General features: G+C 40.4%; 1 protein-coding gene across 1 annotated transcript in view; it reads right to left on the minus strand.

Moving 5' to 3' along the window:
- Window positions 1-18,303, minus strand: part of MAP3K9 (mitogen-activated protein kinase kinase kinase 9) — a 111,631-nt gene that overhangs the window by 19,293 nt on the left and 74,035 nt on the right. The window contains exons 5-7 of the mRNA XM_089686841.1: window positions 14,825-15,000; window positions 10,614-10,854; window positions 10,265-10,387 (exon numbers count right to left, since the gene is read on the minus strand). Coding sequence (XP_089542967.1) covers window positions 10,265-10,387; window positions 10,614-10,854; window positions 14,825-15,000 — 540 coding nt within the window. The remainder of the gene's footprint in view (window positions 1-10,264; window positions 10,388-10,613; window positions 10,855-14,824; window positions 15,001-18,303) is intronic.

Genomic DNA, 18,303 nt, shown 5'->3' on the forward strand with positions numbered 1-18,303 from the left:
TGCAATACAGGACCTTGAACTATTATTCTTTTACAATGCATTGCATTCTGTTAATGGTTGGTAGAGAGCCTTTATTCATCAGCTCTTCCTCCATTCGCAGAACATGTTGCATTGTGGGAGGATAGTAGTATGAAGTCTTTGAATGGCAGAGGGCACAAGGGGCAGCAAGTAGCACAGCTCTTCATGCATCATACAGCAATGTAAGGCAAATGGAAGGGAAACATCCAGCGCCTATGAAGCTGGCATGAAGGGAGCAAATTTAATAGCAGCAGCCAGCAAAAGATGCATCCATTGTATATATCATATGCAGATCCAATGCACCTGACAATGACAGCTGATTGATCTCAAATGCAAGTGAAATGCACCTGAAAAAAACCTGCATGTGCCAACACAAGCGCCAATTTGTTTAATATTTTGTTTGACTGCTGTGGAATTGATTCACGTTTCTCTACAACTAAATATCCAGGTCAGCCAACAGACTAACTAGCGTGACCAATGCAAAGCTTAAGGACTTACGACCTACACGGCTGGTGAAAAATATTTTAGACAATAGATTTTTGCAGAAGAACAATTCCATCTACAAAATTTCATTTTTGAAAAATATATGTCACAGTATATTTTGCAAGATTGATATATATTTCATAAAATCAGGATGATGCTTCTAGGTACGGTGCATGTACATGTACAGTGGGGATTGAAAGTTTGGGCACCCCAGCTAAACATTTGTATTAATGTGCATAAAGAAGCCAAGGAAAGATGGAAAAATCTCCAAAAGGCATCAAATTACAGATTAGACATTCTTATAATATGTCAACAAAAGTTAGATTTTATTTCCATCATTTACACTTTCAAAATAACAGAAAACAAAAAAATGGCGTCTGCAAAAGTTTGGGCACCCTGCAGAGTTCATATCTTGTACTGCCCCCTTTGGCAAGTATCACAGCTTGTAAACGCTTTTTGTAGCCAGCCAAGAGTCTTTCAATTCTTGTTTGAGGTATCTTTGCCCATTCTTCCTTACAAAAGTCTTCCAGTTCTTTGAGATTTCTGGGCTGTCTGTCACGCACTGCTCTTTTAAGGTCTATCTATAGATTTTCAATTATGCTGAGGTCAGGAGATTGTGAAGGCCATGGCAAAACCTTCAGTTTACGCCTCTTGATGTAATCCCCCGTGGATTTTGAGGTGTGTTTAGGGTCATTATCCATTTGTAGAAGCCATCCTCTCTTTAACTTCAGCTTTTTCACAGATGGCATCAAGTTACCATCCAAAATTTGCTGAAATTTTATTGAATCCATTTTTCCTTCTACTCGTGAGATGTTCCCTGTGCCACTGGCTGCAACACAACCCCAAAGCATGATTGATCCAACCCCATGCTTAACAGTTGGACAGAGGTTCTTTTCATTAAATTCTGTGCTCCTTCTTCTCCAAACGTACCTTTGCTCATTCCGGCCAAAAAGTTTAATTTTAACCTCATCGGTCCACAGAACTTGTTTCCAAAATGCATCAGGCTTGTCTATATGTTCATTTGCAAAGTTCAAACAATGATTTTTGTGGTGAGGATGTAGAAAAGGTTTTCTTCTGATGACTCTTCCATGAAGACCATATTTGTACAAGTATCTCTTTATAGTGGAATAGTGTACCACAACTCCAGTGTCTGCCAGATCTTTCTGGAGGGATCGTGCAGTCAAACGTGGGTTTTGAATTGTTTTTCTCACAATCCTGCGAGATGTCCTGTCTGATATTTTTCTTGGTCTTCCAGATCTTGCTTTAACTTCCACTGTTCCCGATGACTGCCATTTCTTAATTACATTCCGAACAGAGGATACTGACATCTGAAAACGCTTTGCTATCTTCTTATAGCCTTCTCCAGCTTTGTGAGCGTCAACTATTTTCAGTTTCAGTTTTCTAGACACTGCTTAGAAGAACCCATGGTGCTGATTGTTGGGGCAAGGTCAGATGAGTCTGGGCATTTAAAACCTTTGAGATTGAAATAACCTGGTCTTCCCAGACGATGATTGAGAACAATCCATGACACTGGCAGGTCTCAGCTTTGCAAAGGGGGCAGTGCATGCTATAAATTCTGCAGGGTGCCCAAACTTTTGCAGATGCCATTTTTTTGTTTTCTGTTATTTTGAAAGTGTAAATGATGGAAATAAAATCTAACTTTTGTTGACATGATATAAGAATGTCTAATCTGTAATTTGATGCCTTTTGGAGATTTTTCCATCTTTCCTTGGCTTCTTTATGCACATTAATACAAATTTTTAGCTGAGGTGCCCAAACTTTCGATCCCCACTGTATATGCGTGCATTAACTGACAATGCAAGATAGGAAAATGGATGTGATAAATCGCCCGCGCGATCTGTCACCGGCTGTGTACCTCGGACACGGCCAATGACAGATCTATGTACCGGCCCGGTTGCCAGTACCATGTGACCTGCTGTGACCAATCACAGCAGGTCACATGACAGTTGAATACAATGGATGGCTTCCTTTCATGCATCCATTGTATACAAGCGTGTCTAGCTGTGAATGGTCACAGCGATCAAATGCACAAGATGGGCCAATCACAGCCCAGCTGTGTCATGTGATTAGCCGTGGCCAAATCACAGCTAATCACAAAAAAAAAAAAAAAAAAAAACCCTGAATGATTTCATTCAGGTAAATGCTTGCTTATAGCCAAGTAATTCTTTGCTATAAGCAAATTGAGTAAAAAAGAAAAAAAACAAAAAAAAAAAAACAAAACTGATCACTTCCCCAAAGTAGTACAATGTTACCATGGTAACATTATACTACTTTGGTCATAGTGAAATATGAAAAAAAAAAAAAAAAATCTTAAATTTTTTTTAATAAAATTATAAAAAAAAAATAATAATTTTTTTTTTCGAACTGTCAACAGTGTCCCTGATCACCGCCATGCCAGTTATATGACGACGCTGTACTGCACTGGTAACAGTATGTAAAAAAAAAAAAAAAAGGGGAAATCATTTTCTTACATTTTTCGAAAAATGACAAACAATTAGAACTTTAAACAACTCGCCATGCTGGTTATGTAAAACGTCGGACTGTCTACTTTGCAAAAAGGGGTCATTTGAGAGATATCTGTACTGTTCTGAGATTTTTGGACCTGAAGAAATTAATTAATTAGATTGGCTGTCAGTACTTCAGGATCTATCAATTTTCAGATATATCCCATAGTTTGTGAACTCTATAACTTTCCTACAGACTAAATAATAAATACTAATTTGGGTTATTTTCACCAAAAACATGTAGCAGAAAACATCTTGGTCTAAGTTTATGAAGAAAATGTATTTGCAAACTTTTTTTTGTTAATTTAGCAAAAAATAAAAACTCCAGTGGTGCTTAAAAACCACCAAAAGAAAGCTCTAGTTGTATGAACAAAATTATAAAATTTTAGTTTGGGTACAGTGTTGTATGACTGCGCAATTGTCATTCAAAATGTGAGAGCGCCAAACCTGAAAATTGGCCTGGGCAGGAAGGGGGTAAAAGTGCCCTGTATGGAAGTGGTTAAACAAGCATGAAATGGGAGGGGGTAAAAGTGCCCAGTATGGAAGTGGTTAAACAAGCATAAAATGCCATTTTTGTGGATTTCTAGTATATAACATATACAACAGCTGAACTGCTGTGAGGAAGAGCTATCAGAAAGATAGAAAATTACTGCTTGCTGCAAATTGAAATGGAAAGACTTAACAAAAAATAGCTTTCGTTGCAATAACATGAGATATAAAGGAAACTAAATTTTTTTCATTAAAGTAATGGTAAGTTCACAGCTCAGCAGCACATCCAATTATTTTCCTTTATAACTGTTACAAAATCAATGGTAAATTATGAAGCAATGTTAGGTGATAATTAAAAAGTAACGCCCACACTTCAACAACATTTAGTAGAAAGACTGGAAATGAGAGGTCATTACAGAAAACCGCCTGAGGAGATGAAGCTAAAAATCTTATCCTTCTACAATGAAATAGTCTTGGATGGGGAGGATGGGATATTTCTACAATACATTCAAATCATAGTCTTATAGTAAAGCTATGTATACTATGCCCATTTATTGCCAACAAACATGTTTGGTTTAGAGCAGGAGGGTATGGAGCATACACTTTATTTAAGGATTATCTTCCAGAGCAAATACACCTTTGCACACTGGTACTGTCCAGTATTCCAATGTTTCTCTTCTTCAGTTTTGATCTCTCATTCAGCTAATATGACCCCAGCGCTGACAGAGGGGAGAAAGGGCAAACCAGGATGTTGTGCAGGTGCCAAAAATTCTCCTGGTCAACCACTGACATCACTGGTTAAGAGGCCAGTGGCTGGAAGGTCGTAAAAGGTGCACAATTAACCTGTGGCTTTGTGTAACTAAAAGGCCTAGTTGAAGAAGGCCGCATTAATTAACCTTGCTTGTCCCTAGTTGCGAAAGGGACAGGAAACTTAATCTAGAGCATGCTTTGTCCAGTCCGTGCTTTACCATTTCTCTATGCTGCATCACACATGTGGGAGTGCTAATGTGATAAAAACAGCTCTCTTCCCTTTGTCGCTATGCTATGCAGCACTAGACAGAGATCCAGGGATTGTGGGATATATAGTTTCTTCATGGGAAGTGACAGTTCTAAGACTATAGACAAAAGTCATTCATCAACCTGGGCAGTTGCATGCCAAGCAGAAATTGCAAGCAAAGGTATTTTACCCCACTACAGGCTGTGCGTACAGGCCAAGAAATGACACCACAAAATTACATGATGAATGCACATCTTATGCAAGTGAAAAACACTAGGTGCAGATAGGAAGGTTTACAAACACATTTTAATTTAGTGGCTGCATTTGTTTAATTCTTCTAAACTTTTTCCTGCTTTAATTTTACCTGGTGATCCAGCCAGTAACACACTTCCTGTTCCCTGTCAAAGGGTGTCCCTACTCTGGATGGAGGAGAAAAAGACACCTCTGGACAGCAGCATTATCAATCTAGGAAGAGGAAGAACTCCAGCAAACACTTTTTAAGCAGTTACAGCAAGTTATCCCATTTTTGGGATAAAGGTTTTACATTAATTAAGGTGGACTTATGCAAGCATTGTCAGCGTTCAATAAATTTGTCTCAACCCTCTGGGGTCATTTAGATTGAGACTTCTGCCTATTACACCTCTGAAAAACAAATCTGCGATGCAATAACTACATTTTTGCTTTTGGGTTTAATTCCCCTTCAAGTAAGTAGCTTTAAAGGTGACACTGAACTACTATAAAAATAACTTCTAAAATAAAGTATGTGCAATATGTAAAAAGATAACTGGAATGTAACTTTGGTCACTATCTTTGTTTCATCTCTCAAATTCAAATATTTTTCTGCTATTATCAGGCTTCCTGTTCTAGGGTGGCTACGTTCATTCTCCATGTCCCCCTTGTGTATGTGAATGTAGTAACCCTTTCCTGCAAACTCATTTAGCCCTATGGGTATTTTTGTGAACATGGGGTGGAGCATGTGACCAGAAATAATGGCACTATTCACTTTACACTAGTAGCAGTGAGGTGCATTAGTGCAATACAGGGAGCATGCACAGGACAAAAAAGAAGCCTGAAAACAAAGGTAAGAGACTTTTGTTTTGTGTAAAAACAGAGCCATGGTATACTTGAGATTTTAGAATGACTGATGTAAAAAAATTAGCTTAATGTTACTTTAAAGCGTACGTAACCCCAACCACATTTCTAGTAAGCTGGAATGTACTACATTTTTCTTTTGAGATTAGTTACAGTCTAAGTTATGATGTTGAATGGGCAACAGGATAATTTTAACAAAATATGCAGTGGCAGTCTTTGTAAATTTATTTGTACTTTATTTAAAGCCAGGGGCAATACCTAGTGCGTGATTTCTTGTTTGTGTATGCGCAATGAACACAAGAGACTTCAAAAGAGCAATTATGATTACCACCAATGTGAAAATTATTTTACCAACATCATTACTGCATTCTGTAAGCCAGCAATATTACTATCTGTGGCCAGTTAATGTGGGATTTCACATAATTCCTTATTAGTAGAGATAAGAGGGATGATCTAGTTCAGCTCCTTTTCTCTCCTCCCTTAACACACAAAACATTCTCCATGTACACTTCATTCTGCAAATAAACTTCATTATCTTACTGATGTAAAAAGATATAATTATAGTACAGAACTGTCTAGGGATGAGAGAATCCACATAAGACCTTGAAAAGTGACTATGAAGAGAATAGCAATGCTGCCAACACAAGCCTTCAAACGGTTACAGCATTTACAGTGAGGAACAGAAGTATTTGAACACCCTGCAATTTTGCAAGTTCTCCCACTTAGAAATCATGGAGGGGTCTGAAATTCACATTGTAGGTGCATTCCCACTCTGAGACAGAATTAAAAAAAAAAAAAAAAAATTCAGGAAGGCACATTGTATGATTTTTAAAGAATTTATTTGTCGTGCACTGCTGAACATAAGTATTTGAACACCTAAGAAAAAGCAAGAATTCTGGCTCTCAAAGACCTGTTACTGTGCCTTTAAAAAGTCCACCTCTACTCCACTCATTAATCTTAGTAGCAACTGTCTGAGCTCTTTAAAGACACCTGTCCACCCCACAGTCAGTCAGACGCCAACTACTACCATGGGCAAGACCAAAGAGCTGTAAAGACACCAGAGACAAAATTGTGGACCTGCACAAGGCTGGAAAGGGCTACGGGGCAATTGCCAAGCAGCTTGGTGAAAATAGATCAACTGTTGGAGCAATTGTTAGAAAATGGAAGAGGCTAAAGACGACTGTCAGTCTCCCTCGGACTGGGGCTCCATGCAAGATCTCACCTCGTGGGGTATCACTGATGATAAGAAAGGTGAGGAATCAGCCCAGAACTACAAGGGAGGAGCTGGTCAATGACATGAAGAGAGCTGGGACCACAGTTTCAAAGGTCACTGTCGGTAGAACACTACGCCGTCATGGTTTCAAATCATGCATTGAACTGAAGGTTCCCCTGCTCAAGTCATCACATGTCCAGGCCCGTCTGAAGTTTGCCAATGACGAACTGGATGATCCAGAGGAGGCATGGGAGAAAGTCATGTGGTCAGAGGAGACCAAAGTAGAACTTTTTGGTTTAAACTTCACTCGTCATGTTTGGAGGAAAAATGATGAGTTGCATCCCAAGAACACCATCCCTACTGTGAAGCATGGGGGTGGTAACATCATGCTTTGGGGGTGCTTTTCTGCGAAGGAGACAGGACAACTGCACTGTATTAAGGAGAGGATGAATGGGGCCATTTGTGAGATTTTGAGCAACAACCTCATTCCCTCATTCAGAGCATTGAAGATGGGTCGTGGCTGGGTCTTCCAACATGACAACGACCCGAAGCACACAGCCAGGATAACCAAGGAGTGGCTCCGTAAGAAGCATATCAAGGTTCTGGAGTGGCCTAGCCAGTCTCCAGACCTAAATCCAATAGAACATCTTTGGAGGGAGCTGAAACTCCATGTTGCTCAGCGACAGCCCTGAAACCTGACGGATCTAGAGGAGATCTGTGTGGAGGAGTGGGCCAAAATCCCTGTTGCAGTGTGTGCAAACCTGGTCAAGAACTACAGGAAATGTTTGACCTCTGTAATTGCAAACAAAGACTTCTGTGCCAAATATTAACACTGATTTTCTCAGGTGTTCAAATACTTATGTCAAGCAGTGCACGACAAATTCTTTAAAAATCATACAATGTGCTTTCCTGAACTGTTTTTTTTTTAAATTCTGTCTCTCAGAGTGGGAATGCACCTACAATGTGAATTTCAGACCCCTCCATGATTTCTAAGTGGGAGAACTTGCAAAAACGCAGGGTGTTCAAATACTTCTGTTCCTCACTGTATAATGACAACTGGACCAGCTATCTAGAAAGCTCGGGAGTTCTTTTTTTTCCTGCTGAAAACCAGACATCTCTTAACAGAAAACATCTCTGAAAATAGTTGAACAAATTTACAGAAGTGGAAGCAGGACACTAATATACTCCTAATTATTCCTTATACAATTTAAAGATGACCTTGCCTAATTTCCTGGGGACCTAAACACACTGCTACAGGCAAGTGGGTAGCATTACGATTTCCTCTGTCTCCATAAAAAAGACACTCTTTTTTGTGTTGGATAGAGTGAGGACCAACTGAATCTCTACTTTTTATAGCTATGTCTCCACATAGGCGATTCACCTTCTTTATTCGTCCTTTGGCCATTTTTATCTGGACAAAAAGTTATGAAAAACCCAACATTTATCAGCTGCTAAAGCAGGAGAAAAACCTGTTCAGTACCATGTTATACATGAACATTTGCCTTTCCAGTTATTCAACAAACAATATAGAGAAAGGGAGAGTGGTCTTTTGCCTCAATAAGTTTCGCACTTTAATCTTCAGGAGGGTAGAAGGTTGATATTGCAAGTTTTCCCTTCCAAATATTACACAGAGGATTTGCAGACCAGCGATGCATCCCAGGGTAATTGATGGAAACAGCTGGGATACTTTGCGAAAACACGAGGTACATGAGCATGCCCAATGGATTTACTGTGATATTGTTATGAAGGATGCCTGTGTGGATCATAGATGGGCACTGATAAGGTGGCACTGACTGACAGCACTGACTGGTGGCACAGGTGGGCAGCACTGCTGGGCACCGACCATCAGGGCACTGATCATCAGTGCCCTGATGATCGGTGCCGATCCCTCCTCTGACAACTGCCGGTTCTCGGCAGTACTTTCCTCACGATGTAAGTGCAGCCCATAACCAGCAACTGCATTTCCCAGTGATTAGTGTGTCATTGGACACAGCTGATCATGTGGTATAAGGCCGCTGTGATTGGCCTTTTACCACATCACGTGATCAGCCCCCGGGAGCGCGCAGGAGAGCACGTTCTGGGAGGACATCATATGATGCCCTCCCAGAACTGTCTGGCTGCAGTGAAGCCGTCATTCGGTTATCTGAGGTTGGCAAGTGGTTAAACAGTGTAAATGTTGACCAATAGGATTCTTGTGTATACCAGGGAAGTTGCTACATGCCAGCAGCAGAGACTCATATACAGCCCCTCCCTTTGCACTCCTCTTGCTGTTGATTGTCCATGGAAAGCGCTCAGAGCAGAGAAAAGCTGCAGTCATGAAGAAACCGTCCCCTTTTCACCTGTTGTCAGATCAGCCGTGGTAGGAGGGAAAGGGGAGCATGTTAGATGTCATAACTAGACTTAGAAAGCAATTAGCAACACAGGACAAACTACATGTATTTTGTCCCATAGGAAACAGAACAGAGAAAAAAAGCGATGATAGATGATCTTTAGGGGTACCTAAAGATACAGAAAGCGCCGATAATTACCAGAAGTCCTTTTTCTGTATTTGTACAATGTATAACCACATATCCTAGTATACATTACTATTGTCTTTTCTGTCTCCGCAGACCTACAACTCTCACAGTACTCTCTCAAAAATCTAAAGTATGTCCCATGCTGACTTCTCTAGCTGTTTAGAAGTAGGAGGTCCCTGCTTTCCTGCCTCCTTCGCAGATAACAGAATACTTCCTGCAGAAATCACAGCATTGGTCCGCTTTATATCTTATAAATGTATTCAGATCCGCAAAACAAAACCATTTCATGTTTTTTCTGAGCTCTCAGCAGTGCCTATGTGGAAGAGAAGAATAAAAAAAAAAACCAGACTGTCATTTAAAAAAAACATAATATCCTCTTGGAGACCGGTGCCTATGTGACAGTGCTCATTACTAGGCATTTCCAGATTCAGCCAAAGAAGAAAAGTCTGGAAAATAGCAGTTACCCTTCTCTGTTCCTCGATGTGTTTTAACCCCCATCCTCCCAATTCTCCTAACGCACCATATAGGTCTCAAAATTTAAAAGCTTAACACTCCCCTTGAGATTTACGATGCCCTTTTGCAAATCCCAATGGAATGAACTTCCAAGATCCATGGGTTGGCTTCTACATGCTCTTAAAAGTTATGGAACAGCCTAAAGCACTGATCTTTGGAAAATAAAGCGAGACTGGGGAAGGACGCAGGAGTAAAGACCCTACAATGGATCAAACTGGAATACTTATGAGAAGGACCAGAAACAGGAGAATTTGATGTACAAACTCGCTCCTTACGAACCACTGAGCTGCTGCTATTCTGCAGTGAAACTGGATTGTGGGGTTTTTTTTAATCTCCAGCTGCGTGTAGGCGGCATACACTTGGTATAGCTAAGACTTTAACAATGTATACTTCAAATGCTTTTTTTAAGGGTACTTACACTGAATGGCTCGGAGGCGTGGGATAATAGTGGGACTCGCAGGAGGGCTGAACTTGGTGCTGATTAAGCTCTTCCTTTTGTCCATGGTAGGGGAAGCCTGTACTGTGAACTTGTGTTGGAAATCTGTAAAAGCACATAAGAAACAGGAGAAATGACCATCAACAAAATAAATTTTTTCTCAAGTGGGTATAAAAGCAAAAAGGTGTAGCCATCCGCAAACAGAACTTCAATGTCATGACACATTTCAGTCAAGCTGTGTTTTAGCAGGAGCTCTGTGTACTGTGCAGCTGTTATTACAAGAAACCTTCATAGAGGAGGGCTACTGTGTTGATTCGATCAAAGAAGCTACCTGATGGTAAACTGATGATGTTGCCGTCTTTTAGCTTAAGTCGACTTTTCTTGAATTTTCCTTTGCGTTTCTTCACCTTTGGCTTCTCTTGACAGAGCTGGTGAATGATGATGTTCAGTTCACGTTCCAAGATGTCTATCTCTCGTTCTGCCAACTCTTGCTCTCTCCTGCGCAGAAGTTCCTCATGGTTCTTCTGTTCTAGAGCTGCTCTGGACAGCTCCTCCTCCCAGCTACGCAACTCCTGTGTTGAAAAGGGATAAATTGTCAATCTCCTGACTTAGCCCCCATCCATTATTTGTAAACAGATGGATAATGTTAAAGAAACTATACTAGGATTATATAGGATTTATATAGTGGCAACAGTCTGCGCAGTTTTATAACATGGGGGTAGAAAGTACAGTTACAATATAATTCAATACAGGATGAACCAAAGGGCCCTGCTGATTAGCTCTTACAATTTTAAAGGGAGGGTGAAGTGAAACAAAAAGGTAATAACTGTGGTGAATGAGCTGGTGAAGAAAATAAAAAGTGCAGTTAAGTGGTGGCAGGATAGGCTTCTCTGAACAGAAGAATTTTCGGGGATTGACTAAGTGGTCAGAGTAGGAGATAACCAGACAGATTGGGGTAGGGAGATCCAGAAGCTTGGAATAAGTCCTGGAGGCGAACTGAATACATGAAGCCACGTTTCAGTAAGAGCTAATAGACTAACCACTTCCCTCCAGGGGTACGCATATACACGGCCTCTCAGCAGGTGGGCTTTAATGCAGAGAGCCTGCATTTCATATTCAAACACCTTGGGTTATAGACATACACCTTCGGGTGATTGGACACTGACAGGCGTTTGAGGACATGCCCCCCACCCCCACAACTCTAACCCACTCTGTGAATCCTCAGTTTAGTAACGAGCAATGCAAAGTACACCAAGAAAAGGAAAGAAGGTGGGTGGCTTGTGTCCAGTACGCCAAGATATGGAATTTTAAAAAGTCAAAATTAATTATCTTAATCACACAGTACAGGACACAGGCACAAGAAAAAACACAACAGGGCGCACTCTCATCGTGCATTACCATGGTATCAAATGCTTCATTATAAAAAAAGTGACAAGTGCATACTCACAAAAAAGGACCATGAAAACAGACGTGTAACCAAATGAATCAGTCCTAGATAGCGGCGGTCCTGTAGAACAGGTTACCAGTTGTAGTAGTTGGCGCGTTTCGGGAGACGCACTCTCTTTCCTCAGAGACAAGGCAACCAGACAAGCAAATGATCCATATATAGTGGAAGACCATTTATAGACCACTTTGAGACTACATGTGGAAGTTCCTGAGGCAGAGCCAACCAGGGCCCACCCAACTGAAAAGCCCTACAGCTGATAGAATGCCTGCATACAGGCTGTACATCACACTCATAGCTTATGAGCTGCAGCAAAGAATACAAAGCTTCAAGAACAAATTAAACTCCCTTATGGCAATGCATGTAGGCTATATGCTGAAAAAAGTGGCCTATAAAAGTATGGGACTTATAAAATAACAGAGGAAATCACTTACTGTAATGCCAAAATTATTCTTTGTTGTGTTTTTTCATGTCAGTGCTAAGATTTCCCTGTCTTCAGAGGACTGCACCTCAACTAGTGACAGTTACTGTGAGACTTTGCCGAGCACGAAGATTTGAGATCTGGTGGTCGTTAGACTTTGACTTAGATTTACAGGACACAGGCACCATGGGACATCCCAAGCGGTGAATATGAAGGGTGGGCAGCAACTAGGAAAACAAAAAAAACTGTGCTAACAGCCCCCCCCCCCAAAAAAAAAACACAGATCAAAAGATCCACGTTTGGAACGCTGCTGCGCAAAACCTTATAGTCAAAATCTGAACCCGCAGGAGACTGGCCATCCATCTGAAGAAAAAAAAAAAAAAAAAAAAAAAAGAAAAAAAGAAACTATGACTAGGAGACCAGGTAATGGCTTTACATAGCTGGGCTGTGCCAAATCTGAAATTCCCACCTATCTGGTGACATGGGTGCGTAACACTGAAGGAACAAAGTTCTTTATCCACCATGCAATGGTGGTTTTTGAAGCAGGGTGTCCCTTGTCGGATCCTAAGAAGAGAACAAACAGGGAATCTGTTTTTCTGATGGAAGCTGTATCTTTGAGGTACACTGTAATAGCTCTAACTACATCCAGTCAATGTAGAAACCATTTCTTTGAATTCTTAGGGGCAAGACACAAGGACGGCAGTACAATGTGCTCATTGAGGTGGAAAGCTGAAACCACCTTATGGTTTTTAGTGTAAAACAACCTTGTCACTATGAAGCAAGGCTCTTTCTAGGAAAGGGCTGCCAGTGCAGAAACGAGTCTGACAGACGTAACAGCTACCAAAAAGGCTACTTTGCTGGCAAGAACCTCTACGGGAAAATATGATGGACTCAAATGGTTTCTGCATTGTTTTTTTGTTTTTTTAAACGAGGGAGTGTAAAGTCAGAGGCCTTTTTAACCTCTTCCCGTCTTTCCCATGCCGATAAACGGCTGGATGGGAGCATTGCTGATGTGGGGGGATCTTTCATAACAGTCTGGGGAAGAAAAATGTTTCACAACCTCCTCCAAAACTGCCTCATTATCCTTTTCATTTCAGTCTGTGTCCATGTCTTCTAGGATCGGCATATCAGGATCTGGTTAAGAACCTGGAGTAGGAGAGGAGGCCTAAGTCTGTCCAAGGAATTGTGACAAAAGATGCAGAAAATTCTGCTTTTGTTGGGTAGGCCACATTCTTCAAGGCAATAGGGCGGGAGATAGCACCTGAGTACCTTATAAGGGTCCAGGCAGAAGTGGTGTTAAAGTGCGACCAGTGGTGTAACACCTGGTCATCCACCTGAGAATGAGCTCTGAGAGGTTTAAATTTTAGCACCAAATTTGAAAAAACTTTGGACTATGAAACTAATACATTCTAAACAAAGCTCAGTTTTAAAAGTAAAGGTCGGGGTCACTGCTTCTGTGCAGGCATTAGAAGACAGTGATGGGCTGATTGAAGAATAGTAATAAACTAGTGAGGTGTTTTCTCCATGAAGGAGTAGAGGTCCTTCAACTTCCGACACTAGCCAGAAACTGATGATTCATGGAGTGCGGTAGGGTTATAGGGGAGGCCCATGTCCAGTCTTCTGAAGGTAAGCACCTATAACCCATGATGTATGAATATGTGTCACCTCCTCCCAAGCTTCTCCCATCCTATGGAACTCCCTGCCCCAATCTGTCCGGCTGTCTCCTAATCTATCCACCTTTAGACGATCCCTGAAAACATCTCTCTTTAAAGAAGTCTATCCTGCTTCTACCTAGTAAACCACCATTTATTTCCTCCATCAGCTCATCCCCCCACAGCTATTGCCTTTTGTATCACTCAACCCTTCCTCCTAGATTGTAAGCGCTAACGAGCAGGGCCCTCTGTTTCCTCTTGTACCAAATTGTATTGTAACTGTAATGTCTACCTTCATTTTTTAAAGCGCTATATAAATCCTGTACATATTTTAAACCTCTTGCTTATTTTATAAATATATACACAGACAAACACATATACTCCATTACCATTTTCTGTAACCAGGTCTCACTTTCTGGTATCGTTCGTAAGTTAACCAATGGTGTATGTTTGTTGAGCAAATCCTTTTTTTTTTACTTTTTTCAGTAGTCAAAGTGAGATATCTAAGACACACCTGTCTACATCGGTCTTTACTACTCTCTCCCTGCTCTCCCAAGCGTGGCTGAGAGCAAGGGAGCCATTGGCACTTGCTACTGTTGGTCAAATCCTGTGAGCAGAGAGCAGACAGCAGGGCCAAGCAGCGCTGTGTGTGTCAATTGACGCACACAGCTTGGGGTGGGATCAAGTCCACATCTCCCCCCATAGCATGCACTTACTATGAGGGCAGACACAGAAGAGAAGGAGCCAAAAAATGCTGGTGTGGGACACCAGAAGAGAAAGTTCGGGGCAGCTCTGTGCAATATCATTGTATAGAGCAGGCGAGTATAACATGTTTATTATTTTAATTAAAAAATGCCCTTATAACCACTTTAAAATGCCAAAACTATCATGGTAGGGATATGAACTAAAATTTGTAATCTAATGCGTATAGGACATAAAAAGCTAAATTTAGGAATATTCACTTTCCATATAAAATTAAGGAATAGGATGACTATAGGTTACAATTGTTACATTTAAGAACAAACCTTTTCTTTGGCCCTGAGCTGGTCAAACATTTCCTGGATCTCCTGTTTCCAGTCCTCCTGCAAAGAATGGAATGAATCTTTGGGCATCTCGAAGAAGCCAGATTCCTCTATAGTGGTTAACTGGAACAGGATGTTGGTAAATGAGGGACGACAGTGGGGGTCAGGGTTCCAACAATCTAGAAAGAGGAAAGGGGGGGAGGGGGGAGGGAAAAAAAAAAAAAAAAAAAGAAAATCAGCAGATAGAATTTTTAATATAAAAATGTATTAAGCATCAGAAAATGTACCAAATACTAAAGAACAAAATAGAAAATGTATATTCAACAGTATTTATTATTTATTTCAGGTACTTATATAGCGCCGTCAATTTACACAGCACTTTACATATATATTGTACATTCATATCAGTCCCTAACCCTCAAGGGGTGTACAATCTAAGGTCCCCAACCCACATTCATACATTACACATATTAGGGCCAATTTGACAGGAGCCAATTAACCTACCAGCATGTCTTTGGAGTGTGGGAGGAAACAGAAGTACCCGGAGGAAACCCACGCAGGCACAGGGAGAACATGCAAACTCTAGACAGGTGGTGCCGTGGTTGGGATTCGAACCAACGACCCTAGTACTGCCAGGCGGAAGTACTAACCATTTAGCCACTGTGCTGCCCCACAATAGCATTTATTTTAACACCCAGAGTATATCACAACTCAGTGTCTGTTACCCCTTATTGATATTTTTAGGGCAAGAGAAAGCCAACACAGGCATGAACTATGCCTATTAGTGGGATTAAAAACAGTAAGAAATCCCCCCCCCCCCTCCTCCCCACCAGTTTTTAAGTATATTTCCAGCATCACCTTTATTGTTAACCAATAAATCCATTTGTCTATTGGACATTTCAAGCATCAGTCCACCCAAAAACCATAATTTAGATTTCAGTAGATAGTGAAGTTAAACCACCTTAGAGTTTCTGGATCAGCATACCTGCTGGCCACTATTAAGGATTTTCACTTTCCCTGTTGAATTCTGGCACAAGTGTGCATAAAGGTCCTAAGCAGAGTCGAGGTAACTGTACCACCTCAATAAAAAGTTTAAGCCGTTTTCAGTTTCCTATCCACCATAAAAATCTGTAGGTAAAGTGAAGGCCATCTTGTTAAGCCACCAAAAATGAGGTCTCAAGGTCTCCCACTTCCACAGGTATGGTGGGGAGTAGTCGGCTGGGGGCTGATTCAATAAATGGTAGGAGTAGAATAAGGTATAATTCAGCGAGGTATTTATGCAAACACAGGTTTTTTCTTTTTACCAAGCAGTGGTATCTTCTATCTACTGAGGTTTGGATAAAGAAGATTGTGGTGAATTTGGAATATCTTCTAAAGCATGATGGGGTGGGGGGGGGGGGGTCCTTTAAAGGCATGTATTTCTGGAATTGTTTTCCAGTCTCCAGAGCTTCCACACTGAACTGGTTTGTGGACAAGAGGAGGAGTTTCAATTCAGAACTACTGGGTAGAAAGGAATGGTGCCCTTTTATAGGTGATTACGTTGTGATCTGTCAAGCTTTTGCCAGCAATCTCATCTTGTTCAATATTTTGAAAGGTTAATCCAAGGGTGGAATGTTGTCTTACCACTGGTCCAACAGAGCTTTAGAGCCAGAAGAGGTACGTTTACACCAATCCACAGCCCTAGTAACATGTACTGCTCTAGGTAGCCTATTGGACTTTTAATGTACTTTCTATTAAGGTGACTAGAACAGGAGATGGAACACACAAAAGACGGCATAAACCAAAATCTGCTGGAAGGAAAAAAAAAAAAACACTACAGCAGGGAGCACTCTCTGCTGCAGTACCCCAAGCCATATAAGAAGGTACACATTCTATAACTGAAATATAATTTTTAAGTCAAATCACCCTTTAGGGGCTACTTGATCTGATACACACAGTACAGAAGGTATTAAACATGCAATTTCTATCAAAGCTCACAAACCACCCACTATATCAATACTTTCTATGTAAGGTAGAACAAACTATGTTTAATCTTACTGGGCCTATGCAAATTAGACTTAAGGAAACAGACTGTCTTAGCAAAGTACTGCTCTTGTATTAGGTTAGTGTCTCATGTACCTTTACATGCCAATCAATAGCATGATGAACTGGAATGGAATTTAAAAAAAAAAAAAAAAAAAAAAAGGATACCCACAGCATGCATTATCCATTTAACATTCATATATTGCAGATCAGAAAATTTAAGTACACATCAAATTAGCTGACACAGACAACACTCCCATCTTGGCTTCTTTAACCATTTGCCGCCCGGCCAATGGCCGTTTGGCGGCGGCAAAAGTGCTTCTGCATGCCGGGTGCACGCCATTTGGCGTGCTCCCGCACATGCTCAGTTCGCGCAACTGCAGAGCGGCGCAGCAGCGCGATCTGTCACCGGCCGTGTACCTCGGACACGGCCGATGACAGATCCGAGTACCGGCTCCCGTTGCTGGTACCATGTGACCTGCTGTGACCAATCACAGCAGGTCACATGACAGTTGTATACAATGGATGGCTTCATTCATGCCATCCATTGTATACTAGTGCCTAGCTGTGAATGGTCACAGCAGGTCACATGCACATGTCATGTGATTAGCTGTGACCAAATCACAGCTAAGCACAAAAAAAAAAACTGAATGAATCGATTTCATTCTGGTAAATGCTTGCTTATAGCAAAGTAATTCTTTGCTATAAGCAAATTGTGTAAAAAAAAATAAAATAAAAAAAATACTGATCACTTCCCCAAAGTAGTACAATGTTACTATGGTAACATTGTACTACTTTGGTCATAGTAAAATCTTTAAAAAAAAAATAGAAAAAATGTAATAAAAAATTAAAAAAAAAAAATTATATATATATATATATATATATATATATATATATATATATATATATATATATATATATATATATATTTTATACTGTCACCAGTCAGTGTCCCTGTTCACCGCCATGCCAGTTATATGATGACGCTGTACTGCACTGGTGACAGTATGTAAAAAAAAAAAAAAAAAAAGTGAAAATAATTAATTTTTTTAATTTTTTAATTTTCCAAAAAATGACAAAAAAAATACAACTTCAAAAAACTCGCCATTTCTCTTATGAAGTACGTCGGACTGTCTACTCTGCAAAAAGGGGTAATTTGGGGATATCTGTACTATTCTGACATTCTTGGACCTCAAGAAATTAGATTGGCCGTCAGTACTTCAGGATTGATCAATATTCAGATCTATACCATAGTTTGTGAACTCTATAACTTTCCTACAAACTAAAAAATACATCCTAATTTGGGTTATTTTCACCAAAGACATGTAGTAGAATACATCTTGGCCTAAATTTATGAACAACAATTATTTATTTGTAAACTTTTATAACAGAAACAAAGAAAAACGTGTTTTTTTTCAAAATTTTTGGTCTTTTTTTGTTAATTTAGCAAAAAATAAAAA

The sequence above is a fragment of the Staurois parvus genome, unplaced genomic scaffold (assembly GCF_062004578.1).
Source record: "Staurois parvus isolate SC_StPar_1 unplaced genomic scaffold, SC_StPar_1.0 ptg000414l, whole genome shotgun sequence".
Lineage (NCBI taxonomy): Eukaryota > Metazoa > Chordata > Amphibia > Anura > Ranidae > Staurois > Staurois parvus.